This window comes from Astatotilapia calliptera, chromosome 6 (genome assembly GCF_900246225.1).
Source record: "Astatotilapia calliptera chromosome 6, fAstCal1.2, whole genome shotgun sequence".
NCBI lineage: Eukaryota > Metazoa > Chordata > Actinopteri > Cichliformes > Cichlidae > Astatotilapia > Astatotilapia calliptera.
In genome coordinates this window covers 30,464,404-30,482,332 of record NC_039307.1, presented here as the reverse complement: position 1 = coordinate 30,482,332, position 17,929 = coordinate 30,464,404, and the positions used below count along the sequence as shown (strand labels likewise).

Genomic DNA, 17,929 nt, shown 5'->3' with positions numbered 1-17,929 from the left:
AAGGGAAAAAAACGGATGTATGTCACGATTAAAGCCCACCCCGACTACATTTCCCATCAGTACTCGCTTAGAGAAAACAAGGAGAAACCAACAACAGGGATTCAGCCAATAACACTGCGGAATGTGACATACTCGTTTAGTGATTGGCTATTTTTGCCTGAATCTCCCACGATGCTTTGCTGCAATACCTTAGAATTCAAATCGAGCGGACCAATCAGAGAGCACCGTAACGACCGAGGCAGCATTTTAAACTTGTAGCAGAAACTGTTGTCAAAAGGCAGGACGGGTTAACGCTGCAGCCATCGACGGACAACTCTGGCGATTACTTTATTCAATATTTTCGTTTTTAAAAAATAATTATAGTCTAGTTGCACCGTGTTTTAATTGTCAATGAAATGTTTAAGTAACAACCGCGTCTAAAGCGTATTATAGCTAGTTTTGATTTAAATTCAGAAGTGCAGGGAGCACGCTAGCTTCCAAGGCCAAACTAACGTCGGTTAAGGTAGGGTTAACAATACTCTCTTCCTTGGGGTTTATCATTAATAACTCTATTGCAAAGGGGCTTTAAAACGTTTCTTTTTACTCCCGGCTAAGAGCACTTTAATCCAAAATGAGCGCTGGTGTTGCAAAGCCGGCGAACCCGATGCCGCACGTCGACCCAAAATCGGCCACTCTAAAAGAAATCCCAGATGTTCTGGTCGACCCACGCACCATGAGACGATACACTAGGGGGAGATTCCTCGGAAAAGGTGGTTTTGCAAAATGCTACGAAATCACAGACGTGGAGACAAAGCAGGTTTTCGCCGGAAAGATCGTGCCCAAATCGCTGATCCTGAAGCAGCACCAGAGGGAGAAGATGACTTCGGAAATCTCCATTCACCAAAGCCTCAACCACCCCAACGTCGTGGGCTTCCACGGGTTCTTCGAGGACGATGATTTTGTGTTTGTCGTCCTGGAAATCTGCAGGAGAAGGGTGAGTGCAGAGAAAGTGTCCTTTCTGTTAACTGCGGACGGCCAACGGTTACCCTGGCGGTCTCTTCCCGTCACAGTGCAGGAAGCTTGGCCTGTTTAAAACCACAGGAGCTCTGAACATAATTCAAATGAGCCACTATTCCTAAACTCAGTATTTTGATGGCATTAGTACTTTTTAAAATCCTTTCTTTCTACACTACATGGTAACCATCCGATATACTTGATATTTGTTGCTGCTTTACTGTCTCAGTGCCCCAGTTTAAAATCATTTTCTTCTCCAATTCAGTCCCTGCTGGAGCTGCACAAGCGTCGTAAGGCTGTCACAGAGCCCGAGGCCCGATACTACATGACTCAGCTGCTCAAGGGTATCCAGTACCTGCACAACAACAAAGTGATCCACAGAGACCTGAAACTGGGCAACATCTTCCTCAACGACGACATGGATGTCAAGATAGGTAATTTGCTCAACTCAGCATGATGGCAGGGACTCTAAATGTCAACTGGGTATATCAGCAACCTGCTGGTTTTAGAAGAAAAGGATGAGGCACACCCAGGTCCTTGCGTCAGTAATTTCTCATACTTCAAGAATGAACTTTTGCACACAAGTGTGCCTCTTTACAGTTATGTCCCCCTTTTTTTCTTTTAAAACAGGGGATTTTGGCCTTGCCACAAAGATTGAGTTTGATGGTGAGCGGAAGAAGACCTTGTGTGGAACACCTAACTACATAGCTCCTGAAGTGCTCTGCAAGAAAGGCCACAGCTACGAAGTGGATGTCTGGTCACTTGGGTGTATATTGTAAGTCTGAATACACAAGCACACCTGGAAACGGAGGTGTTACGGCCACTGAGTCATTCACACCTTGTAGTGTCCATTCTGATGCCAATGCCAAGCTTTGCACATCTGCTTGTTTAATATAGGTTTTTTGTCTTTTTACAAAATGCAGCCTTATGAGTCCTAATGGTTTTATATTTTCCCAAGACATACTTCTAATGATGTATTAGAAAGTTAAAAGTTGTTTAAAAAACAAAAATCTGCACAGTCACTTTTACCTCCTCCTTGTCTGAATTCTTAGGTACACTTTGTTGGTGGGCAAGCCTCCATTTGAGACCTCCTGTCTGAAGGAGACCTACAACCGCATCAAGAAAAACAACTACACAATCCCCTGGGTGAGGCGGTTTAACACGATGCTCTTTTTTTTTTTTTTTTTTTAATTTTTTTTAAAGAAAAAAAATTGTATACAAAGATGCTTTTTCGTTTAAGTCGTATCAACTTAAAGGCAATTGTCTTCGTGCAGCATATCAACCCAGCAGCGACCACCCTCATCAAAAGGATGCTGCATGCCGATCCCACCCAGAGACCCACCATTGCTGAGCTGCAAGCGGACGAGTTCTTCACGTCCGGCTACATCCCCTTGCGCCTGCCCACGACTTGTCTCACAGTGCCCCCGCGATTCTCTATTGCCCCTTCCACAGCCACCGAGCTCAGCCAGAGACGCCCGTTGACAGCTATAAATAACAAAGGTAATCCTCCCAGCAGGAAGAGAGTTGAAAGAAGCCCCAACTCTTCAGACGCTTAAAGCAAGGCTGAAATATTGGAGATGAATTATTTTAGTTTTTGCAGGAATGTTAATGATACGGGTTTGTGTTTCCAGTAGGGACAGAGAAGGTGGAGATGAAGGACGAGCCTGCACCACGGTGAGATGTTTGTCCCACTGAATTTGAAATAATGGAAATATTTATAAAGTACAGGTTTGCTTTTTGTGACACATTTATGTATTTGGATGTTTTGACTGGTGTAATCTGTGTGTAGGGAGGTTGAACCGTCGGAGAACCACCTCAAAGACATGCTGCAGCAGCTCAACAGCATCATTGCTGCCAAGCCTTCTGAGAAGGCATTCGTCCGCCAAGGTGAGTGCTGTCTTTTTATGACTGTGCTGCATATTTCATTAAGCTGGATAATCTGCGTGTCAGTGCTTCATACAGAGATGTAAATTCTTTTAATAAACAGAGGAGGCAGAGGATCCTGCATGCATCCCCATCTTCTGGATCAGCAAATGGGTGGACTACTCTGATAAATATGGACTGGGTAAGTATTACACTTAGACTCCACATCCATCCATCTGCACTTGAACACCTAGTTCAGAACAAAACCCCAAAACAAAGGAAACACAACTGTGATATTGGCTCATTTATGAAGTTGTCTAATACTAATAGTGTAATATTGAACCCTAAAGAGAATTTATACTTTCACTGTGAAAATTGGTAGTCATTGGCCTCCATCGGTGGGCTGGGGCGAGCATATAGATATAGAGAGATATAGATTTCCTTTATTTTGGAGTCAAAAGTGATCAGATGGTATAAGACGGGTGGAGCTAGTGTGATGCCAAAGCTGCAGGTTTTCACATGGATTTATTTGACTGCCATGCGACTGGATTTCTTTTTGCAACCTTGGGCTTTCGCCCCCTGGTGGTCATTAAATAGAAGACATGTTTAAGGGACTTGTGGTTAAACTTCACTTTTGAACCCCAGAATCTATGTCCCAGTTTTTATACTCTTTATGCATCGGTTAATATCTATTGCAAACAATTGCAGGAATTACGCTCACTGTAATTCGGAGCACAGATGACGTGTTTGCTAGTTCAAAAGAAACCACAGAGCAAGTGTTGTTGTAAGGAATTGGCCTTAGATTGACTGAGGTGTTGCTTAACTAACAAGTAGGGTGCCTCGTCTTACACTTTGGTCTAAATGCAGGTTATTTGGTTATTTTAAGTATTGAGCGTTGTGCTAAGTACATTTTGTGTTTATGAATATTTCAAACAAGAGTTTCTCATCTTCATTTCAGGATATCAGCTGTGTGACAACAGCGTTGGCGTTCTGTTTAACGACTACACCCGTCTGATCATGTACGCTGACGGAGACAGCCTGCAGTACATCGACAAGACTGCAACTGAATCCTACATGAGCGTGCGCTCTTTCCCTTCCACTCTCAACAAGAAGGTAAGAAGTTAGACCTTTTGTTTTGTGTATGAGACGAGGTTTTAAATGGTCTCCGCCCTCGTTTTCATACTCAACTCAGTGTTTCTCTCTTCTTTGTAGATAACATTGCTGAAATACTTCCGCAATTACATGAGCGAGCACCTGCTGAAGGCTGGCGCAAACATAGCACGTCGGGAAGGAGATGAGCTGGCACGACTGCCGTACCTTTCCCTCTGGTTCAGAACCAAAAGCGCCATTGTGCTGCACCTCACTAACGGCACGGTTCAGATCAATTTCTTCCAGGTAGGACGCCACACCACCTTCCTACGGTCCTTAACTGGTTTACCTGTCTTGTGATGGCATATACAGATCCTTTATTCATGCTTTTGTTACTTTGTCTCTGGCAGGACCACACCAAGCTGATCCTGTGTCCGCTGATGGCTGCAGTGACCTACATAGATGAGAAACGAGACTTCCGCACCTACAAGCTGTCTCTTCTGGAGGAGTTCGGTTGCAGTAAGGAGCTGGCGAGCCGCATTCGTTACGCCAAGCTCATGGTGGAGAAACTGTTGGACAGCAAGCCAACTCCCGCCGCACATTAGTCCCCAAGTGTCTTTAATCACCGGCTGCTTCTCCGTGAGTTCAGGACGGGCTCGAACTTTCAGTCTTCATCTGTTTTATGGGTCATGTTGTAATCCTTTTTTATTGCCAACACTTTCACACCTACTGTGACAATTCATCTTATATATGTTGTACATGGAAAATTCCCATCTTTCAGCCGCTGTTTTCTCTTTTAAAAAATTGTCTTCCTGTTTATAGAAACTCTCTTGTTCTTGTAACTTTCTCGATGAAGCTTGCGTTCCCGCTGACAGCACAGACTGTGTGTGTGTTCAGATGAGTCTAGACGGGAAAACGTGAATGTTCCCTTGGTTTACATTGAACTTAAAGTTGGAACGGTCCTCCGAGGTTTCCTCTGCATCTTTTGTTTGTACATAAAGTCCTGCTTTTCAAACTCGATGCTGAGTGGACAGACTGTGAGGTGGGAGGTTGAGACTCGGGCCGGCTGTGTGGGTGGACGAAAGCTTCTCTGGTCTGCTTCTCTAGTTTGTTTTTTCTGTGTCGTGTGTAGAGAAATGGACCATGTTAATACGTCTGCATCATGTACATTCTTTCTCTGTTAGTTTTACTTTTTATAATTCTATTTTTAGATGGCATTTTCAACAAGTTGTACAAACATGTACATACTGATGAATATGAAGACATGTTGTAAAGATGGATTAATTTTACCTGTGTTTAAATAAAGATTCTCTTGTACAAGGCACTTCATGTCTTCAGGGGGGGTAGTGTACAATCTGGATATTTGTCAGCAACAAAGATTAGCATTACAAGTCAGGGTGGTTAACTGGGGGAAAAACAAATAAATACCACACCAGCTGAGAACTGGCTGAACTTCTACTCATGGTATGACTGAAATCGTGGACGGATATCCTGTTTTCATGCACCCAGCACAGGATTCACCCCTTCTCAGGTCACATGTTGAGGTAAGCTACTTTCTCTTTTTCCCCCTTTAATATAAATGCAGGTGTCCTCTGATATTACACACTTAAACACTCTTGAATTTCATTTTCTGACTTGGTGAGATGCTTTAAATCATTGATGTAGAACCCATTTTGATCTCATCTGCATCAGACCAGTGAAACTGTCCTTTCTGTCAATGTACTGAACTTTAACTACACATTAATCCTAGAGATGCCTTAATGCTGAAGTATTATTTTAACAGATTGTCTTTTTCTACATTATAATGAAGTGCTGCTGCAGTATTTGAAATAAATCTGTCAGGATGAGACTTAAACTGAAGTAAATGTGTAAAATTACAGAAATCTGGAACTTAATTACTGTGGTTTGGTATGAATGGCTATGGGGGAAATCTTGATCAGTAGAAAAAGCTAAAAAAAAATCTATGGAAGTGCAATTAAAAGTCCAAAATTTCTGTTGCCCTTCACATTGTCCAAAGCCATCCAGTGGATTGGAGTCTGTACTGGGCCCATTCTGGCCCCTGTTTGAGACCCCTGGTTTGAACCATAAAAAGGATCATGTGATCATCCACTTCACTTGTCTCTTTCAGGCCTTTGGTGTTGCTTAGCTAGCCAGTGCATCCTACCCCATGTGACTTCGATATCGCTTATTATTTAATTGTGCAATTATTACTGTCTGTGGAAATGGAGCATCTGAAAATATTGTCAGTAATTCCTAAACATCAGTAACTTCAGTCACATCTTGATTGCTTCAACATACCGTGGCGGTGTATGGAACAAAAGTACTGTATTAAAAAAAAATATATATATATATATATATATATATTCTCTTCTGCTTATCAGGGTCACAGGGCTACACATAGAGACAAACAACCATTCACACTCAGATTCACACCTATGGGCAATTTATGAGCAATTAATGGCCACGTGGTAGGGTCGAACTCATTAATAACTGAACCCCACTGTTGCCTGCTGGTCACCAACGACCTGACTGGGAACTCACCTATTTTTATGACTGTGGCTCGTAAAGATTTGCTTAAAGAGAAAAATGTGACCATGGTCCAGTAAACTATTAATGATGATTAATGGAAAACAATCTACAGGGGAAATGAAAAACTGAATATTTCATTAGGGGAGAACTATTGAATAGTAACTACAGAGACAGTTAAATAATATTTATAAGGAGAAACATTGTGGTGGCATTATTACATAAAGGGAAATAAACAATCACCTCCCCCTTTGTTAGGTACATCTGTTTTACTTCTTGGTAATGCAAACATCTATTCAGCCAATCACCAGCAGCAAACCTCTTCATTTAGGCATAAACCTGAGCATCAGCATAGGGAAGAAAGGTAATTTAAGTGACTTTGAATGTTCCATGGTTGTTGGTGACAGACAGACGGCTCGGGGTATTTCAGAAACTGCTGATCTGCTGGGATTTTGCCACACAGTCATCGCTAAGGTGTTACAAACAAAAATATGCAGAAGAGCATCTCTGAAAGCACAACACATTGAATCTTGGACTGCAGCAGCAGAAGACTACACCACATGTGCCACTCCTGTCAGCTAAGAACCAATACATTTGGACAACAGATGGGAAAAATGTTTCATGGCTGATGAGTCTCGATTTCTGCTGCAACATTTAGAAGGCAAATTGTTGCTGTGCACGTTCATCCATCATGAGTACAGTGTACCCATCTTCTGATGGCTGCTTCCAGTGGGATAATGCACCATGTCACAAAGTTCAAATCTTCTCTGGCTGCTTTTTTGAAGATGACAATGAGTTTACTGCACTCATTTCCACAGTCACCAGATCTATAAATAGAGCACTTTTGGGATGTGGTGAAATTCACATCATGGACAAATCTACACTATCTGTGTGATACTATCATGGCAACATGGGCCACGATTTCCAAGGAATGTTTCCTGCACCTTTTGTAATCTTTGCTACGATTAATTAAAGCAGCCCTGAAGGTGAAGGGGGAGGGGCTAAAGTGTCCGGAAAGTGTATATTTTGGGGTAAGAATTTGAAACAACCCCCCCCAAACCGGATGTATTGCATTATTTTTTAACTGTCCTGTAGCTGGTAAATAATATAATATGAAATTTAAATTATATAGCTTTTATACCTGGTAAGCTCACGGTTATTTTGGGCTTTTAATGATTTCTCTAACTTTCATTTCATAACATACATCTGTTATGACTTTTTAAAAAGTAAGAGTGCACAAGCTTGAGTTTATTTTGGATTTTTTCAAAATAAAGTCCAAAGAACTCACGGACAGCCCACGTGTTTTATGGTCAGACAAGATAAAGCTTGAACTATTTGGTCACAGTGACAAGAGTAGGAGTTTGGGGGAGTAAAACTACAGAACACTGTAGTCAGCTGTACCAACTGACAGGCACAGTGGGGGTAGCATCATGCTCTGGGACTATTTTGCTGCCGGTGCTACTGGTGCATTGAAGAAAGTGGATGAAATTATGAGGATGGAAAAATGCCTTAAAATTCTTAAGTTTCACCTCAAACTCAAAAATATTCACTGTTTTAATAATTATTTAAAAGGACACATCAAAACTGGTTTTGGATTGGATAAAGCAGGCTAACACCAAACCTCTAAAATCTTGTTCCCAAACCCCCTTTTAAATATTTGTCGACAAACATTTAAAGCCGGGTTCATGCCCGATCAACTTGTTTAAATTCACCACCAATTCTGACAAGAATTACGATTAAATATCAGGACAGAATTATGACAAAAGCTTGCTGATGATTATCAAAAAGGATCTGGTCATCTTTCTAGGGGACGTTTAACACGGACAGCCGACGTTCACGTCCATGATGAGTGTAAGTAAACTTCTGGCCTTTAGTAATTTTATTACTACAGGATCCATTTCAGTAATATACTCGAGTAATCGTATTTCCAACGCTGCATACTTTTTAAAAACATGGTCTGTTGTTTTGAGCCACAGTTGTGGCTTAAAGTAGATAAAATGCACAGAAAATAAAGAATTCACAAATGTTTAATGTAAATCTTAAAACCAACTTTAGTAAGATTTCTTTTCTATATAACAAATACAACATACACATACATAAACAAGTCAAAAACAGCTGCAGTAATAAAACACACATTTCCAGTCTGACGTTACAGTGACCTAAAAGGAGCTCTAGGGTGTGACGTGTTAGAAAGCTTGTACAGCAGCGACTGGTTTATGGTACATGCTCAGTTTACAGTACATGAAAGCTCATGTTTTTGGATTTTTATGTTAAATTTACTCAAGCTGAAGGTAAATTCCTGAAATGCAATACAGTTTACAGCAGTAACCAAATCAAATGAAGGGAACGTGTCCGTGCCCCACCATGACGCTGAAACCCCCCAATGTCTTTATGTCAACGCAGACTGAAACAAAGATGTTTATATTTGATTAAAAAGTCGTCTAAAAGTCCGTTTTTAGCAGCAGCGCGAGTTCTGACTGTAGCAGTATAAAGTCACGTCTCCGTTGTGATGTCCAGTCACCAGCGTGTTTAATCCCCCCCATCGAGCCAGCTGCCAGCCTTCACTCTCTGGAGCCCACACCATCCTCGAAGCCCCCGGGTGCCCGAGCTCCCACACACAGGCGCAGCCGTTCTGACTCAGGCCCACCACGCCGGAGCCACTGACGTCGGCTTCACACAGCCTGTAGAGCAAAGTGACAGATGTAAATATGCCAGTGTGTTTGAAAAGTGACGCAGAAACACAAACCTCGTCTTCCATTCCTCATCTCACCTGCCAGCCCAGGTTTCCGGTGGGTACAGCTGAGTAGCGGGGATGGATTTTCCACTTAGAGGGTTAATGGCGACCAAGGAGAAAAATGCAGTCTTAGGATCTTTTATTTTTCCTTCTTTTTCTTCGTCTTCTAAAGAGCTTAGAAACTGATGCTGCAGCAGGACAAACAACACTCCCTGTGCACAAACACGCAAAGGACTTATATCATGTAAAGAATGACAGCGTTACAGGGGCATGGTTTTTTTGTTTTTACTGCTTTTACTTACACAGGAGGAATATCCTCTGAGGCAGGCTGTGTGAGAAAAACCCTCTCCAAAGAGGACTCTGCACAGCAGCTGTCCAGTCTTTAGATTCCTACAACAAACAGAAACAATTTAACTGTAAGCGGGAGCAGCTTCGAGGTAAAGATGAAGCTGCTGCTGAAATCACATTTCTTTCTATCAAAAACAAAACGACAGGAGGATTACGTTTTGTTTTGTGTTATTTAAGCTGTTTTTTCTGTCTGTAGGGGGCAGCAGAAACAAACAGATGAGTCTTTAAACTTCCTTTTGTCCCATCTGTTGTCAGTTGACACACTGACTGGTCAGGTGGTCCCGATGGAGCACAAGCCTACTGATGTCATTAGCTCTGTTTGAATAACTGATTCTAACAACATCAGAAACGAATGAAGAGCCAAAGAGAAACCCGAAACAGAATTCAGCAGTCTTGATCTTTAAATTAGACTTTTTATCATCACATTTATGTTTACCAGACAAAAAGGTGTCCGCCCTCATCTGTACCAATGAGAGCATCAGGAAGTCCGTCAACTGGTGCAAGCGCTCCCACGCAAACACCTGGAGATACCAGAGTCTGAGAGCTTGGTGAGCTGAGAGAAAAAAAAAAAGAAAAAAAGAGAAGTGAGACACGAATCGTGACAACTCTATGTAAGCTTCGGACCCCAAATGCAGATGTAGTCTGTGACATCGACACAATGAAAGGCGACAGCGGAGAGGAAAACTGTGATGTGTTACCTGTAGTCTGACAGCGTAAACACCTGCAGAGTGGAACCTGTGGCTGAGTGGGAGGTGGTCACCACTCTGGACCGGGACACACCAATCACTGCCTGAAGAATCCCCTCACAGAGCAATATTTGCATGAGGCTGGAGCATGACAGCACTCTGTGCACACAGACAACATACAAATATTTTACAAACTATACTGAACTTAATGAAAACTGCTCATTTGCACAGGCGAAGCAAAAACACACCCCGTGATTCAGCAGCTTGTAGAACCGCCTTTAGCAGGAATAAATTGAAATAATGGTTTCCTGTATGATTTTGTCAGTCTCTCACATCGTTGTGGAGGGATTTTGGTCCACTCTTTTTTACAGTGTTGCTTCAGTTCATTTAGGTCTGCAAGCACAGCTCTCTTAAGGTCCTGCCCCAGCATTTGGTTGAAGCTGAGGTCTGGACTTTGACAGCATCGTTGCACCTGAATCCTTTTCTTTTTCAGATATTGTGTTATAGATTTGCTGCTAGACTTGGAATCATTGTCCTGCTGTTAAAACCAATTTGGGACACGCTTTAGGTGTCAGACAGATTCCCTCACATTTGATTCTTAAATACTTTAATCAACTCAACGACTGCAAGGTACACTGGTCCTGTGACTGCAAAGCAAGTCAGAATCATCACCCGTGCTTTACAGCTGGTATGAGCTGTTTGTGCTGATGTGCTGTGTTTGGTTTTCTCCAAATATGTTGCTGTATTGTTGCCAAACATCTCCACTTTTGTTGAGAGCCTTTCTATTGGCAAACCTTCCAAACAAACCACTCATTTTCTGTATTTTTCTAATTGTAATGTCATGAACTGCAACATTTTAATCGAGGCCTGTAGAATTTGATTTGTCGATGATCAGTTAATCAAGTGCAGTTAATCAGTAGCACCTGGCTGGTCCTTACCCTCTTAATACCTATGGAAGCAGGAGGGGTGTACTTAGTTTTTACATGACAGTACATGGTAGAGATAATCATTTACGGTTTAGTATTCACCTCACTTCTCTGATTTCCAGCTGACCCAGAGTCACACAGATCAGCCCAGCAGCATCCGGGACATGAAACACACTGATCACTGGCTGCAAATAAACACCAATTACTGCCATGTGATTTTATGCATCTCCCAAACATTCAAACTGCAGTTTACTAATCACATTTATGTATAATTTATATTGTTTGTGCAATAACACTGAGCTACAACAAAGATGAAACTTATTCTAATACGTGGATTCTTTACGCTCATCTTTAACTATGTATTTATATTGTATAGCTAGGGCTCCTGGCAGATTACTGAAACCAGGTGTTAATCAGTGGAACAGTAAAAAAGAAAAAGTAGTTCTAGCTAATGTTCAAACCTCCACAGAGTCATTCTGATATGCAGGCCCATAAGAAACTCACCTCACTAAAGGTCCAGGTGTGTATTAATTTCCATTCAGATGCTGAAGCTTGACTCCAAAGGCACACTGCCCACTTTCCTGCTGCTGCTACACACAAAGTGTCTGAGGATCCAGGAAAACAGCAAGCATCTACCAGAATGCCTCCTGCTGCAGCCTGAACACACACAAAAAACTGTAACTCACTCAAGAACAATGTCACGGATGCTTTAGATGCACACACCCTTAAATTATATTTAAGCTAAATAATAATCTTTAACTATACAGCAACAGATAAAACTGTTTTTTTACCCTCAATGTGTGCATGTGTCTAATTACAAGTTCTTCTTTCGTTTCCTCTGTTCTCAGGTCCAACTGCCCAGCTGAGTCCTCCAGCTGATGGCCGGAGGGACTCGGGGGAGAAGTGAGTTCAACTGTGTGATGCTGATTGGCCCTAACTGGTGGCTTAGATAAATGGTGGATCTCTCCAGATGGAGAGAGAGCAGAGGGGCTAGGAGGGAGGTAAGTGATGGAGGGACAGGGAGACAGGGGTGGAGGAGAGAGAACCTGTCTGGAAGGGCTGTATGGTGGAGGCAGGTTGAGACAAGGGGCAGAGGGGGAGGAGGTCAGAGGGAGGCTGCAGGTGACAGGGTGGGGGGTGAGACCTAGGGAGGGTAGTTTTGGGCTGGTACTTAGGGTGGATGAAGGCAGGTGTGGGGTTATAAAGAGGGAGGGTGCTGAAGCCAGAGGGGAACTCAACATGAGCTGAGAGATGACACCGTGTGAAGATTTGGTCTGATTTTCAGGAAGTCTGTTTGGAGTCTTCAGAGGTTCTCCTGGAGGGTTTGTTTCATTACATGCTTGTTTATCAGCGCAGCTGCTGGAGGAGAGTTCCTCTACAGGTGACTCAAAGGAAACCAGCTCAGTGGTAACTTTATCTTCTTCACTGTGATTTATACACCTCAGATCCTCTGAAGCATGGACCACACCACAATATGTGTGTTTTTCAGGTAATTTAAGTTTTTCTGGGTGATTGATGACATCATCATTCTCTGTGCAGACTGGTCTGTCTGCAGAGTTCATGAGAGTCTGAAGTTCAATATGAGAGTTCACAATCACAGTTTCCTTACAGACATTAGCACACTTTTGCCCCACTGGCTCTGTTGGGCTAGAGTGAGTCTCTGCCAAGCTCTGCTGCTCTTCAGTGAAGGAGTGCTTCATCACTTTATCTGTAAGCCTGTGTTCTTCTGATACACTCTGGATGTGTATGGACTGGGTAGCAGCCAGCTGTTCTGCATTATGACCTGGTGAACTTGCAATTGTGGGTGTGAGGCTTAGCGGGAGAGGAAGAGGCGTCGCTGCATCAGCGCCGGTGCATCGAAAGTCAAAGCGGCGCCAGCTGCTGCGTGTGTTGTAAGATGGGGATGAGAAAGGTTCAACTGCAGATTCTCCAGTGACTTGGCGAAGCTTGAGGAGCTTCAGGGAGGCAAACTGGTCATCTGGGAGATGAAAATCTTGGTGGGTGTCCAAGTTCATCAGCGGGCCAGACAACAGAGAGGGAAGACGAAGCAGAGACGTTTGAGCCGGTGACAAGGAGGGCAAGAGGAGAGATCGCCAGCTCGATGTACCTGAAGAACACAAAGTGGAAAATAAAAGCTTCAGTCAAAAACATGCTCGTCACTGTATATAGAACTTGTTATGTATATACTGGGTGATGACCTGACTGAAGGAACAACCTGTCAGTCATCATGTCAGTAGGTCTGTTCAGGGAACTTTAAAACAGTTAAACTGACACCAGACACCAAGCCAGACTTTCAGTGCACATCTACATTCATCTCCTCACAAAATAGCCTCTGTGTCATCTTAGATGCACTTCTTGTATCAAAAGAAGAAGTGCAGTTCTCTGCATTGGCTGTGGTTTCCTTCACACAACAAAAGTTTCCAGTTTCCATTCTTATAATTAACCTAATGCCGTCATTTCTTTGGCATTTCTACCCCTTTAATCACCACCATATGGCAACTGTGCACTGAGGGTTAGGATTCACGCTGAAGACAGAAGGTTCTTTTTGAAGGGTTATTATGGAAAAAATTAAAAGAGTGCATGCAAAGTGTGACACACTGAATTAAAAATTGCGGCTGTATATTGCAGCAAACTGTGCATTCAAGTGGGTCTCAGCAACATGTTTGGGAATTTCTGCTGATCTCTTATTTCCCAAGGGACTGCACAGCAGATGGATGCACGCTTGATTTGGCCCAGATTTTAAACCATCTCCTCCCAGTCTTAAACCAAGAATGTTTTGCATGTAAGGCAAATGTGCTAACCACTACACTGCAGAGGCACTCATTGCTTTATACCACTACATAACTGCATCGAAACATTGTGCTGTATCAAAATGTGCAACGCAAATAATGTTTTTAACGCTGTCTCTTTGGCCACAACAGTCAAATGAATCCAAAAGTCTTTGAGATGAGTCTCTCCAATTTCTGTGATGTTTTTATAATCTGAACGCGTGGAATATGTGTCAGATAAAGCACATAGACATGAACATAACCTTAAGGAGGAAGGTTGTTTTAGAAATGGGTGTAAATAGATCTTGCGCTCACCCTTTCGTCACAATTCACTTTATAGAGTGAACATAGGTCTCAGGGTATTTTTATAATGATGCACAGACACATAGACAAAGACTGATACCAGAGCCCAACAAATATATGACCAATAATGATAGACAATTGTCATTTAAACATGCAATATATGAGCCAATATTTCTTTCTTTCAGACACATGAAAAACAGATTATTCTAACGTTTGTTGTATGTGGTTATTTACGAGTCCTTACTGAGGTAATGTAATAATGCTGTTAAAAAGTTCACTTGTTTCACTGGGACAACAAATCAGAGATTATTCATTTACTGCCGACTCTGCTCAGATTAGCTGGTTGTTGGGACCTTGGAGAGTGCCCTCCTAACAAGTTATTTCATGTCTTTCTTAAAATTTGAATTTATCAGCCATTATAAATGCAGATACAGATCTATCAGCAAATATCTGATATTACCCGAAATATACGCTGGGCTCTATTTGATTCATACTCATACAAGTCTTACTTTGGTTCATGTGTGGGGATCTGTAAGCCTTGTTGTTCCTCTTCATAAAGATTTCATAGACCTCCTCTGGATGTCCAGAGGCAGAGCTGGAAGAAGCTCTATTATCTCCAGAAGTAAGCGGAGGATCAGTGATGTGTGTGGGCACGTGCTGTGGTTCATTTGTTGCTAGGTCGGTTTCTCCTGGGATTGGGCATGGCTCTGGTCCATCAGCTTCTTGGAGAGACTGACAGGAAGAGACTGGAATGTCTGTAGGTTGGGGATCATCTGAGGTTTGCTCACCTGGTGACTGATGTGTGTTCAAACTAGAGGCTCGTCCGGTCTGAGATCTCCCTCTCCCCGTGCCTCTCTTCCTCTTCCGGCCTCGTGCTGGACGAGCAGACGTGGGAGAAAAACTAGAGTCCATCTGACAAGCTGAAATCTTACCAGAGTTCTGGCTGTGTTCAGCAGATGCACACACAGATGCAACAGCCTGTGATGGTTTGTTAGGGTCCCCAGATGCAGTTGTTAGAGAGAAGAAATCTGTCTGAGTGTGCGGCTGTGAAAGGTCGCTGCTCTGTGTGCTCCTGTTCTGTCCTTTGGCACGACCTCGACTCCTGCGATGTCGTCCCCTGCTCAGCTGGGACTCTATTACAGCCTGCATGTCAGGCTGGCTCTGTGAAAATGTCATCCGTCTTGTGGTTCGAACGTAGTATTCCACTGGGAAAAGTAGTCCCTCCACTAATGTACAGGAGTCCATAAGGCTCCCACTTTTTCCACCTCCAGTCAACTCATTCTTTTCCTCTTTTACTTCCACACTATAATCATGCCTTTTTTTACTTTCTGTTTTGTCCCCTACATTTTGTTCAGTGTCTTTACTAATGTTCTCTTCATTCCGTCCTCTACTATTTCCACCATCCTCTCCTCTCGCCCCTTCTTTTCTCGGTTTGTTTTGTGTGTCATCCTGCCCCTTGTTTTCAGTTTGTGTTGTGAGCAACAATGACTCAGGTTCTTTCTCCCCTTCACCTTTTTCCTCAGCATCTTTTTCCTTTTGTTCTTGGGATCTAGGGATGTCTTTTCCCTGAATATCCCCTGGTTCAGTATATCCATGTGTGCTCCAGTGTGTAAGCAGCAGAGAGGGAGACTCAGAATCTGAACCAGAAAAAAGCTCTTCACTTTCATTTATAGCATCTGCTTCATCTGATGTGAGTTTCTCCTCCTCTCCTGCTCTTTTGGCACTTTCCATCCTTTCACCCTGCTCCTGTCCCTTTTCATTGTTCTCTGTGCTCCTACTTTCCCAGCGTAGGCGGCTGCGTCGTGACCTGAGGCGCAGGGAAGAACCTGTTCTATAACCTGTAGGTTCAGCATGGCTGAGATCTGGCGTTTGCGGGCAAGCATCAGATGGAAGTGAGAACTTGATCACCTGGTTTCTCCTTGAGTTGTCAGATTCAGCTGGACCTGGCAAAAAATCAGATGATTTGTGAATTTCACTTTCTGCTTTTATTACAGGCCAAACACGCTGTGCCTCTGACAGTAATAACAGTGTAGTCTCATCCATATGACAAAGCAAACGTCCCATGATCAAGTGTTACCTTCAGTGTGTCTCTGGCTCTGAGTTAAGCCCTGAGCTGTGTCACCGCTGCTGTTCAGTATCAATGAAGAAGGACTGAGACGGAGATTTGATGCAGCCTCCGTGTCTCTTTGCTCCAGGTGGTTTTGTTCAGCGATCCTGCTCCTCACATGTTTCTGTACTGCCTCCAAGCGCTCGGCACGCTGTTTGCAGATGTATGCATATATATATATATATATATATATATATATATATATGAGACAAAAAAGGCTCTTTACATTTTTCTTTTTATAGCACAATGAAAGACACTCACCTGCAGTCTCTGGGCTGTCCTGAGATATTCCCTTTGTAATTCAGCCAACTTCCTACGAAGCTGAGAAAAACAACATTAATCTCAGAGGTCATGGCAGCATTTTATGTGGCTCAGGTGTGAGGACAAATGCAGGTTACCTTCTCCTTATCATCAGAATGCAGCGTAGATCTCAGCTGCTCCTCACAGTGCAGAATATCTCCCACAGTGGTCTCCATGCTGCTCTCTGGTCACAGCAACACACGACTAAGACTTAAATGTAGCCATGACACGGCTTCTATGGCGCTAGCACAGCTGGCAGACGTAACCTTTGCCATATAGATTTCCCTAAAACTTTAGCTCACTTGACAATAACGTGATTTTTCTTTAACTGAAAAACCCACACGAAACATAAACGTTAGCAGCCAACAGCCGAAGCTTACACCGCTATTGATAAACACCGATACTTTATTAAATGTGCAACTTGCCTTTTACTGTAGTTCATGCTATTTCATAAGGTGAGCTCTTCAGTGACTACACCGGGCTACAAGTTTGTTTTGACGGTCGATTTGGCAGCTATCGATTTAGTTCTAATTTCCCGCGACTCACATCGCCAGGCACGAGCAGTCGAGCGCCGATGAGTCGATCAGCGGTAGGTAAATGAACCCAAGCGTTGCTGCCGCCCCCTCGTGTCTGGCTGCAGTGTAGGTCATAAACTAAGGAGCTTGGAAAGAAAAGCGGCTGGACTTCTTTACGTTTCTTGAAGACGTTTCACCTCCAGGAGCTTCTTCAATTCTAACACCCGATGGTGGAGAGTCCCAGGTCATAAACCCCGCCGCCTGTTATCCCCAAAGATTCCTTTTAAAATTATTATTAGTCCTCATCACGCTGATTTGTCTTTAAGGGATAATCATTCTCATAAGTTTTATTTTTACTATTAAAATTGGGGTGCAGCATTTTGATGACAGCTTTGATTGTCAGCTGCAGAAATAAAGTTCTTTGACGGCATTAAATAAAACCTGGCGTAAAGTCAAAGTTCTGTATTTAAATGCTGATCTGAAAACTTTAATCAGGAATTCTTTTACAGTGCATTTTGCCATACAGAATAATATTTTAAAGATATCATTTCTACAGGACTGAATAGTCCTGTACATACATCCTGTACATACCATCAGTATGTAAAAGTCCAGAGTCTCTGTGCATTATCTGAGGATCATGTGAAATAGGGGAGAGCGGGGTAAGTTGTCACACTCTTCACACTGACTAACTTTTACTGAGCACCATACATCACAACGTAATAAATGTTTCACCAAATGAAAGACGGAAGTCTCGGGCACATATGATGTATT

At 42.8% G+C, this 17,929-nt stretch overlaps 2 protein-coding genes across 6 annotated transcripts; one reads left to right on the top strand and one right to left on the bottom strand.

Moving 5' to 3' along the window:
- The first annotated feature begins 206 nt into the window (after positions 1–206).
- Positions 207–5,269, top strand: plk1 (polo-like kinase 1 (Drosophila)). Of its 2 annotated transcripts, XM_026171636.1 has the most exons (12): positions 207–502; positions 595–973; positions 1,259–1,427; positions 1,624–1,768; positions 2,046–2,139; positions 2,268–2,493; positions 2,625–2,667; positions 2,783–2,880; positions 2,981–3,058; positions 3,815–3,969; positions 4,069–4,251; positions 4,356–5,269. In XM_026171636.1, the coding sequence occupies exons 2-12, from the start codon at positions 611–613 to the stop codon at positions 4,548–4,550; spliced, it is 1,749 nt and encodes a 582-aa protein (XP_026027421.1). In that variant the 5' UTR covers positions 207–502; positions 595–610; the 3' UTR covers positions 4,551–5,269. The 2 variants fall into 2 exon arrangements, with proteins under 2 accessions (XP_026027421.1, XP_026027420.1); XM_026171635.1 differs by having other exon boundaries at positions 207–973.
- Positions 5,270–8,504: 3,235 nt separating this feature from the next.
- Positions 8,505–17,311, bottom strand: palb2 (partner and localizer of BRCA2). Of its 4 annotated transcripts, XM_026171630.1 has the most exons (13): positions 17,069–17,289; positions 16,742–16,827; positions 16,605–16,664; positions 16,314–16,494; positions 14,746–16,179; positions 11,957–13,272; positions 11,670–11,822; positions 11,268–11,350; positions 10,252–10,398; positions 9,990–10,106; positions 9,508–9,595; positions 9,242–9,417; positions 8,505–9,152 (listed from the first exon to the last, which is right to left on the bottom strand). In XM_026171630.1, exons 2-13 carry the CDS (start codon positions 16,817–16,819, stop codon positions 8,927–8,929), a joined length of 4,059 nt encoding a protein of 1,352 aa, XP_026027415.1. In that variant the 5' UTR covers positions 16,820–16,827; positions 17,069–17,289; the 3' UTR covers positions 8,505–8,926. The 4 variants fall into 4 exon arrangements, with proteins under 4 accessions (XP_026027415.1, XP_026027419.1, XP_026027416.1 ...); XM_026171634.1 differs by lacking the exon at positions 11,957–13,272 and having other exon boundaries at positions 16,145–16,179; positions 17,069–17,311; XM_026171631.1 differs by having other exon boundaries at positions 16,742–17,289.
- Positions 17,312–17,929: the final 618 nt, after the last annotated feature.

Coding starts and splice junctions, on each gene's coding strand:
- plk1 (XM_026171636.1), top strand. CDS start 611: ATGAGCGCTGGTGTTGCAAAGCCGGCGAACCCGATGCCGCACGTCGAC. Junction 2,668..2,782: donor AAGGACGAGCCTGCACCACG/GTGAGATGTTTG, acceptor ATCTGTGTGTAG/GGAGGTTGAACCGTCGGAGA. Junction 3,059..3,814: donor CTCTGATAAATATGGACTGG/GTAAGTATTACA, acceptor TCTTCATTTCAG/GATATCAGCTGTGTGACAAC.
- palb2 (XM_026171631.1), bottom strand. CDS start 16,819: ATGGAGACCACTGTGGGAGATATTCTGCACTGTGAGGAGCAGCTGAGA. Junction 16,665..16,741: donor ATTCTGATGATAAGGAGAAG/GTAACCTGCATT, acceptor TGTTTTTCTCAG/CTTCGTAGGAAGTTGGCTGA. Junction 11,351..11,669: donor ACACCTGGACCTTTAGTGAG/GTGAGTTTCTTA, acceptor GTTTATTTGCAG/CCAGTGATCAGTGTGTTTCA.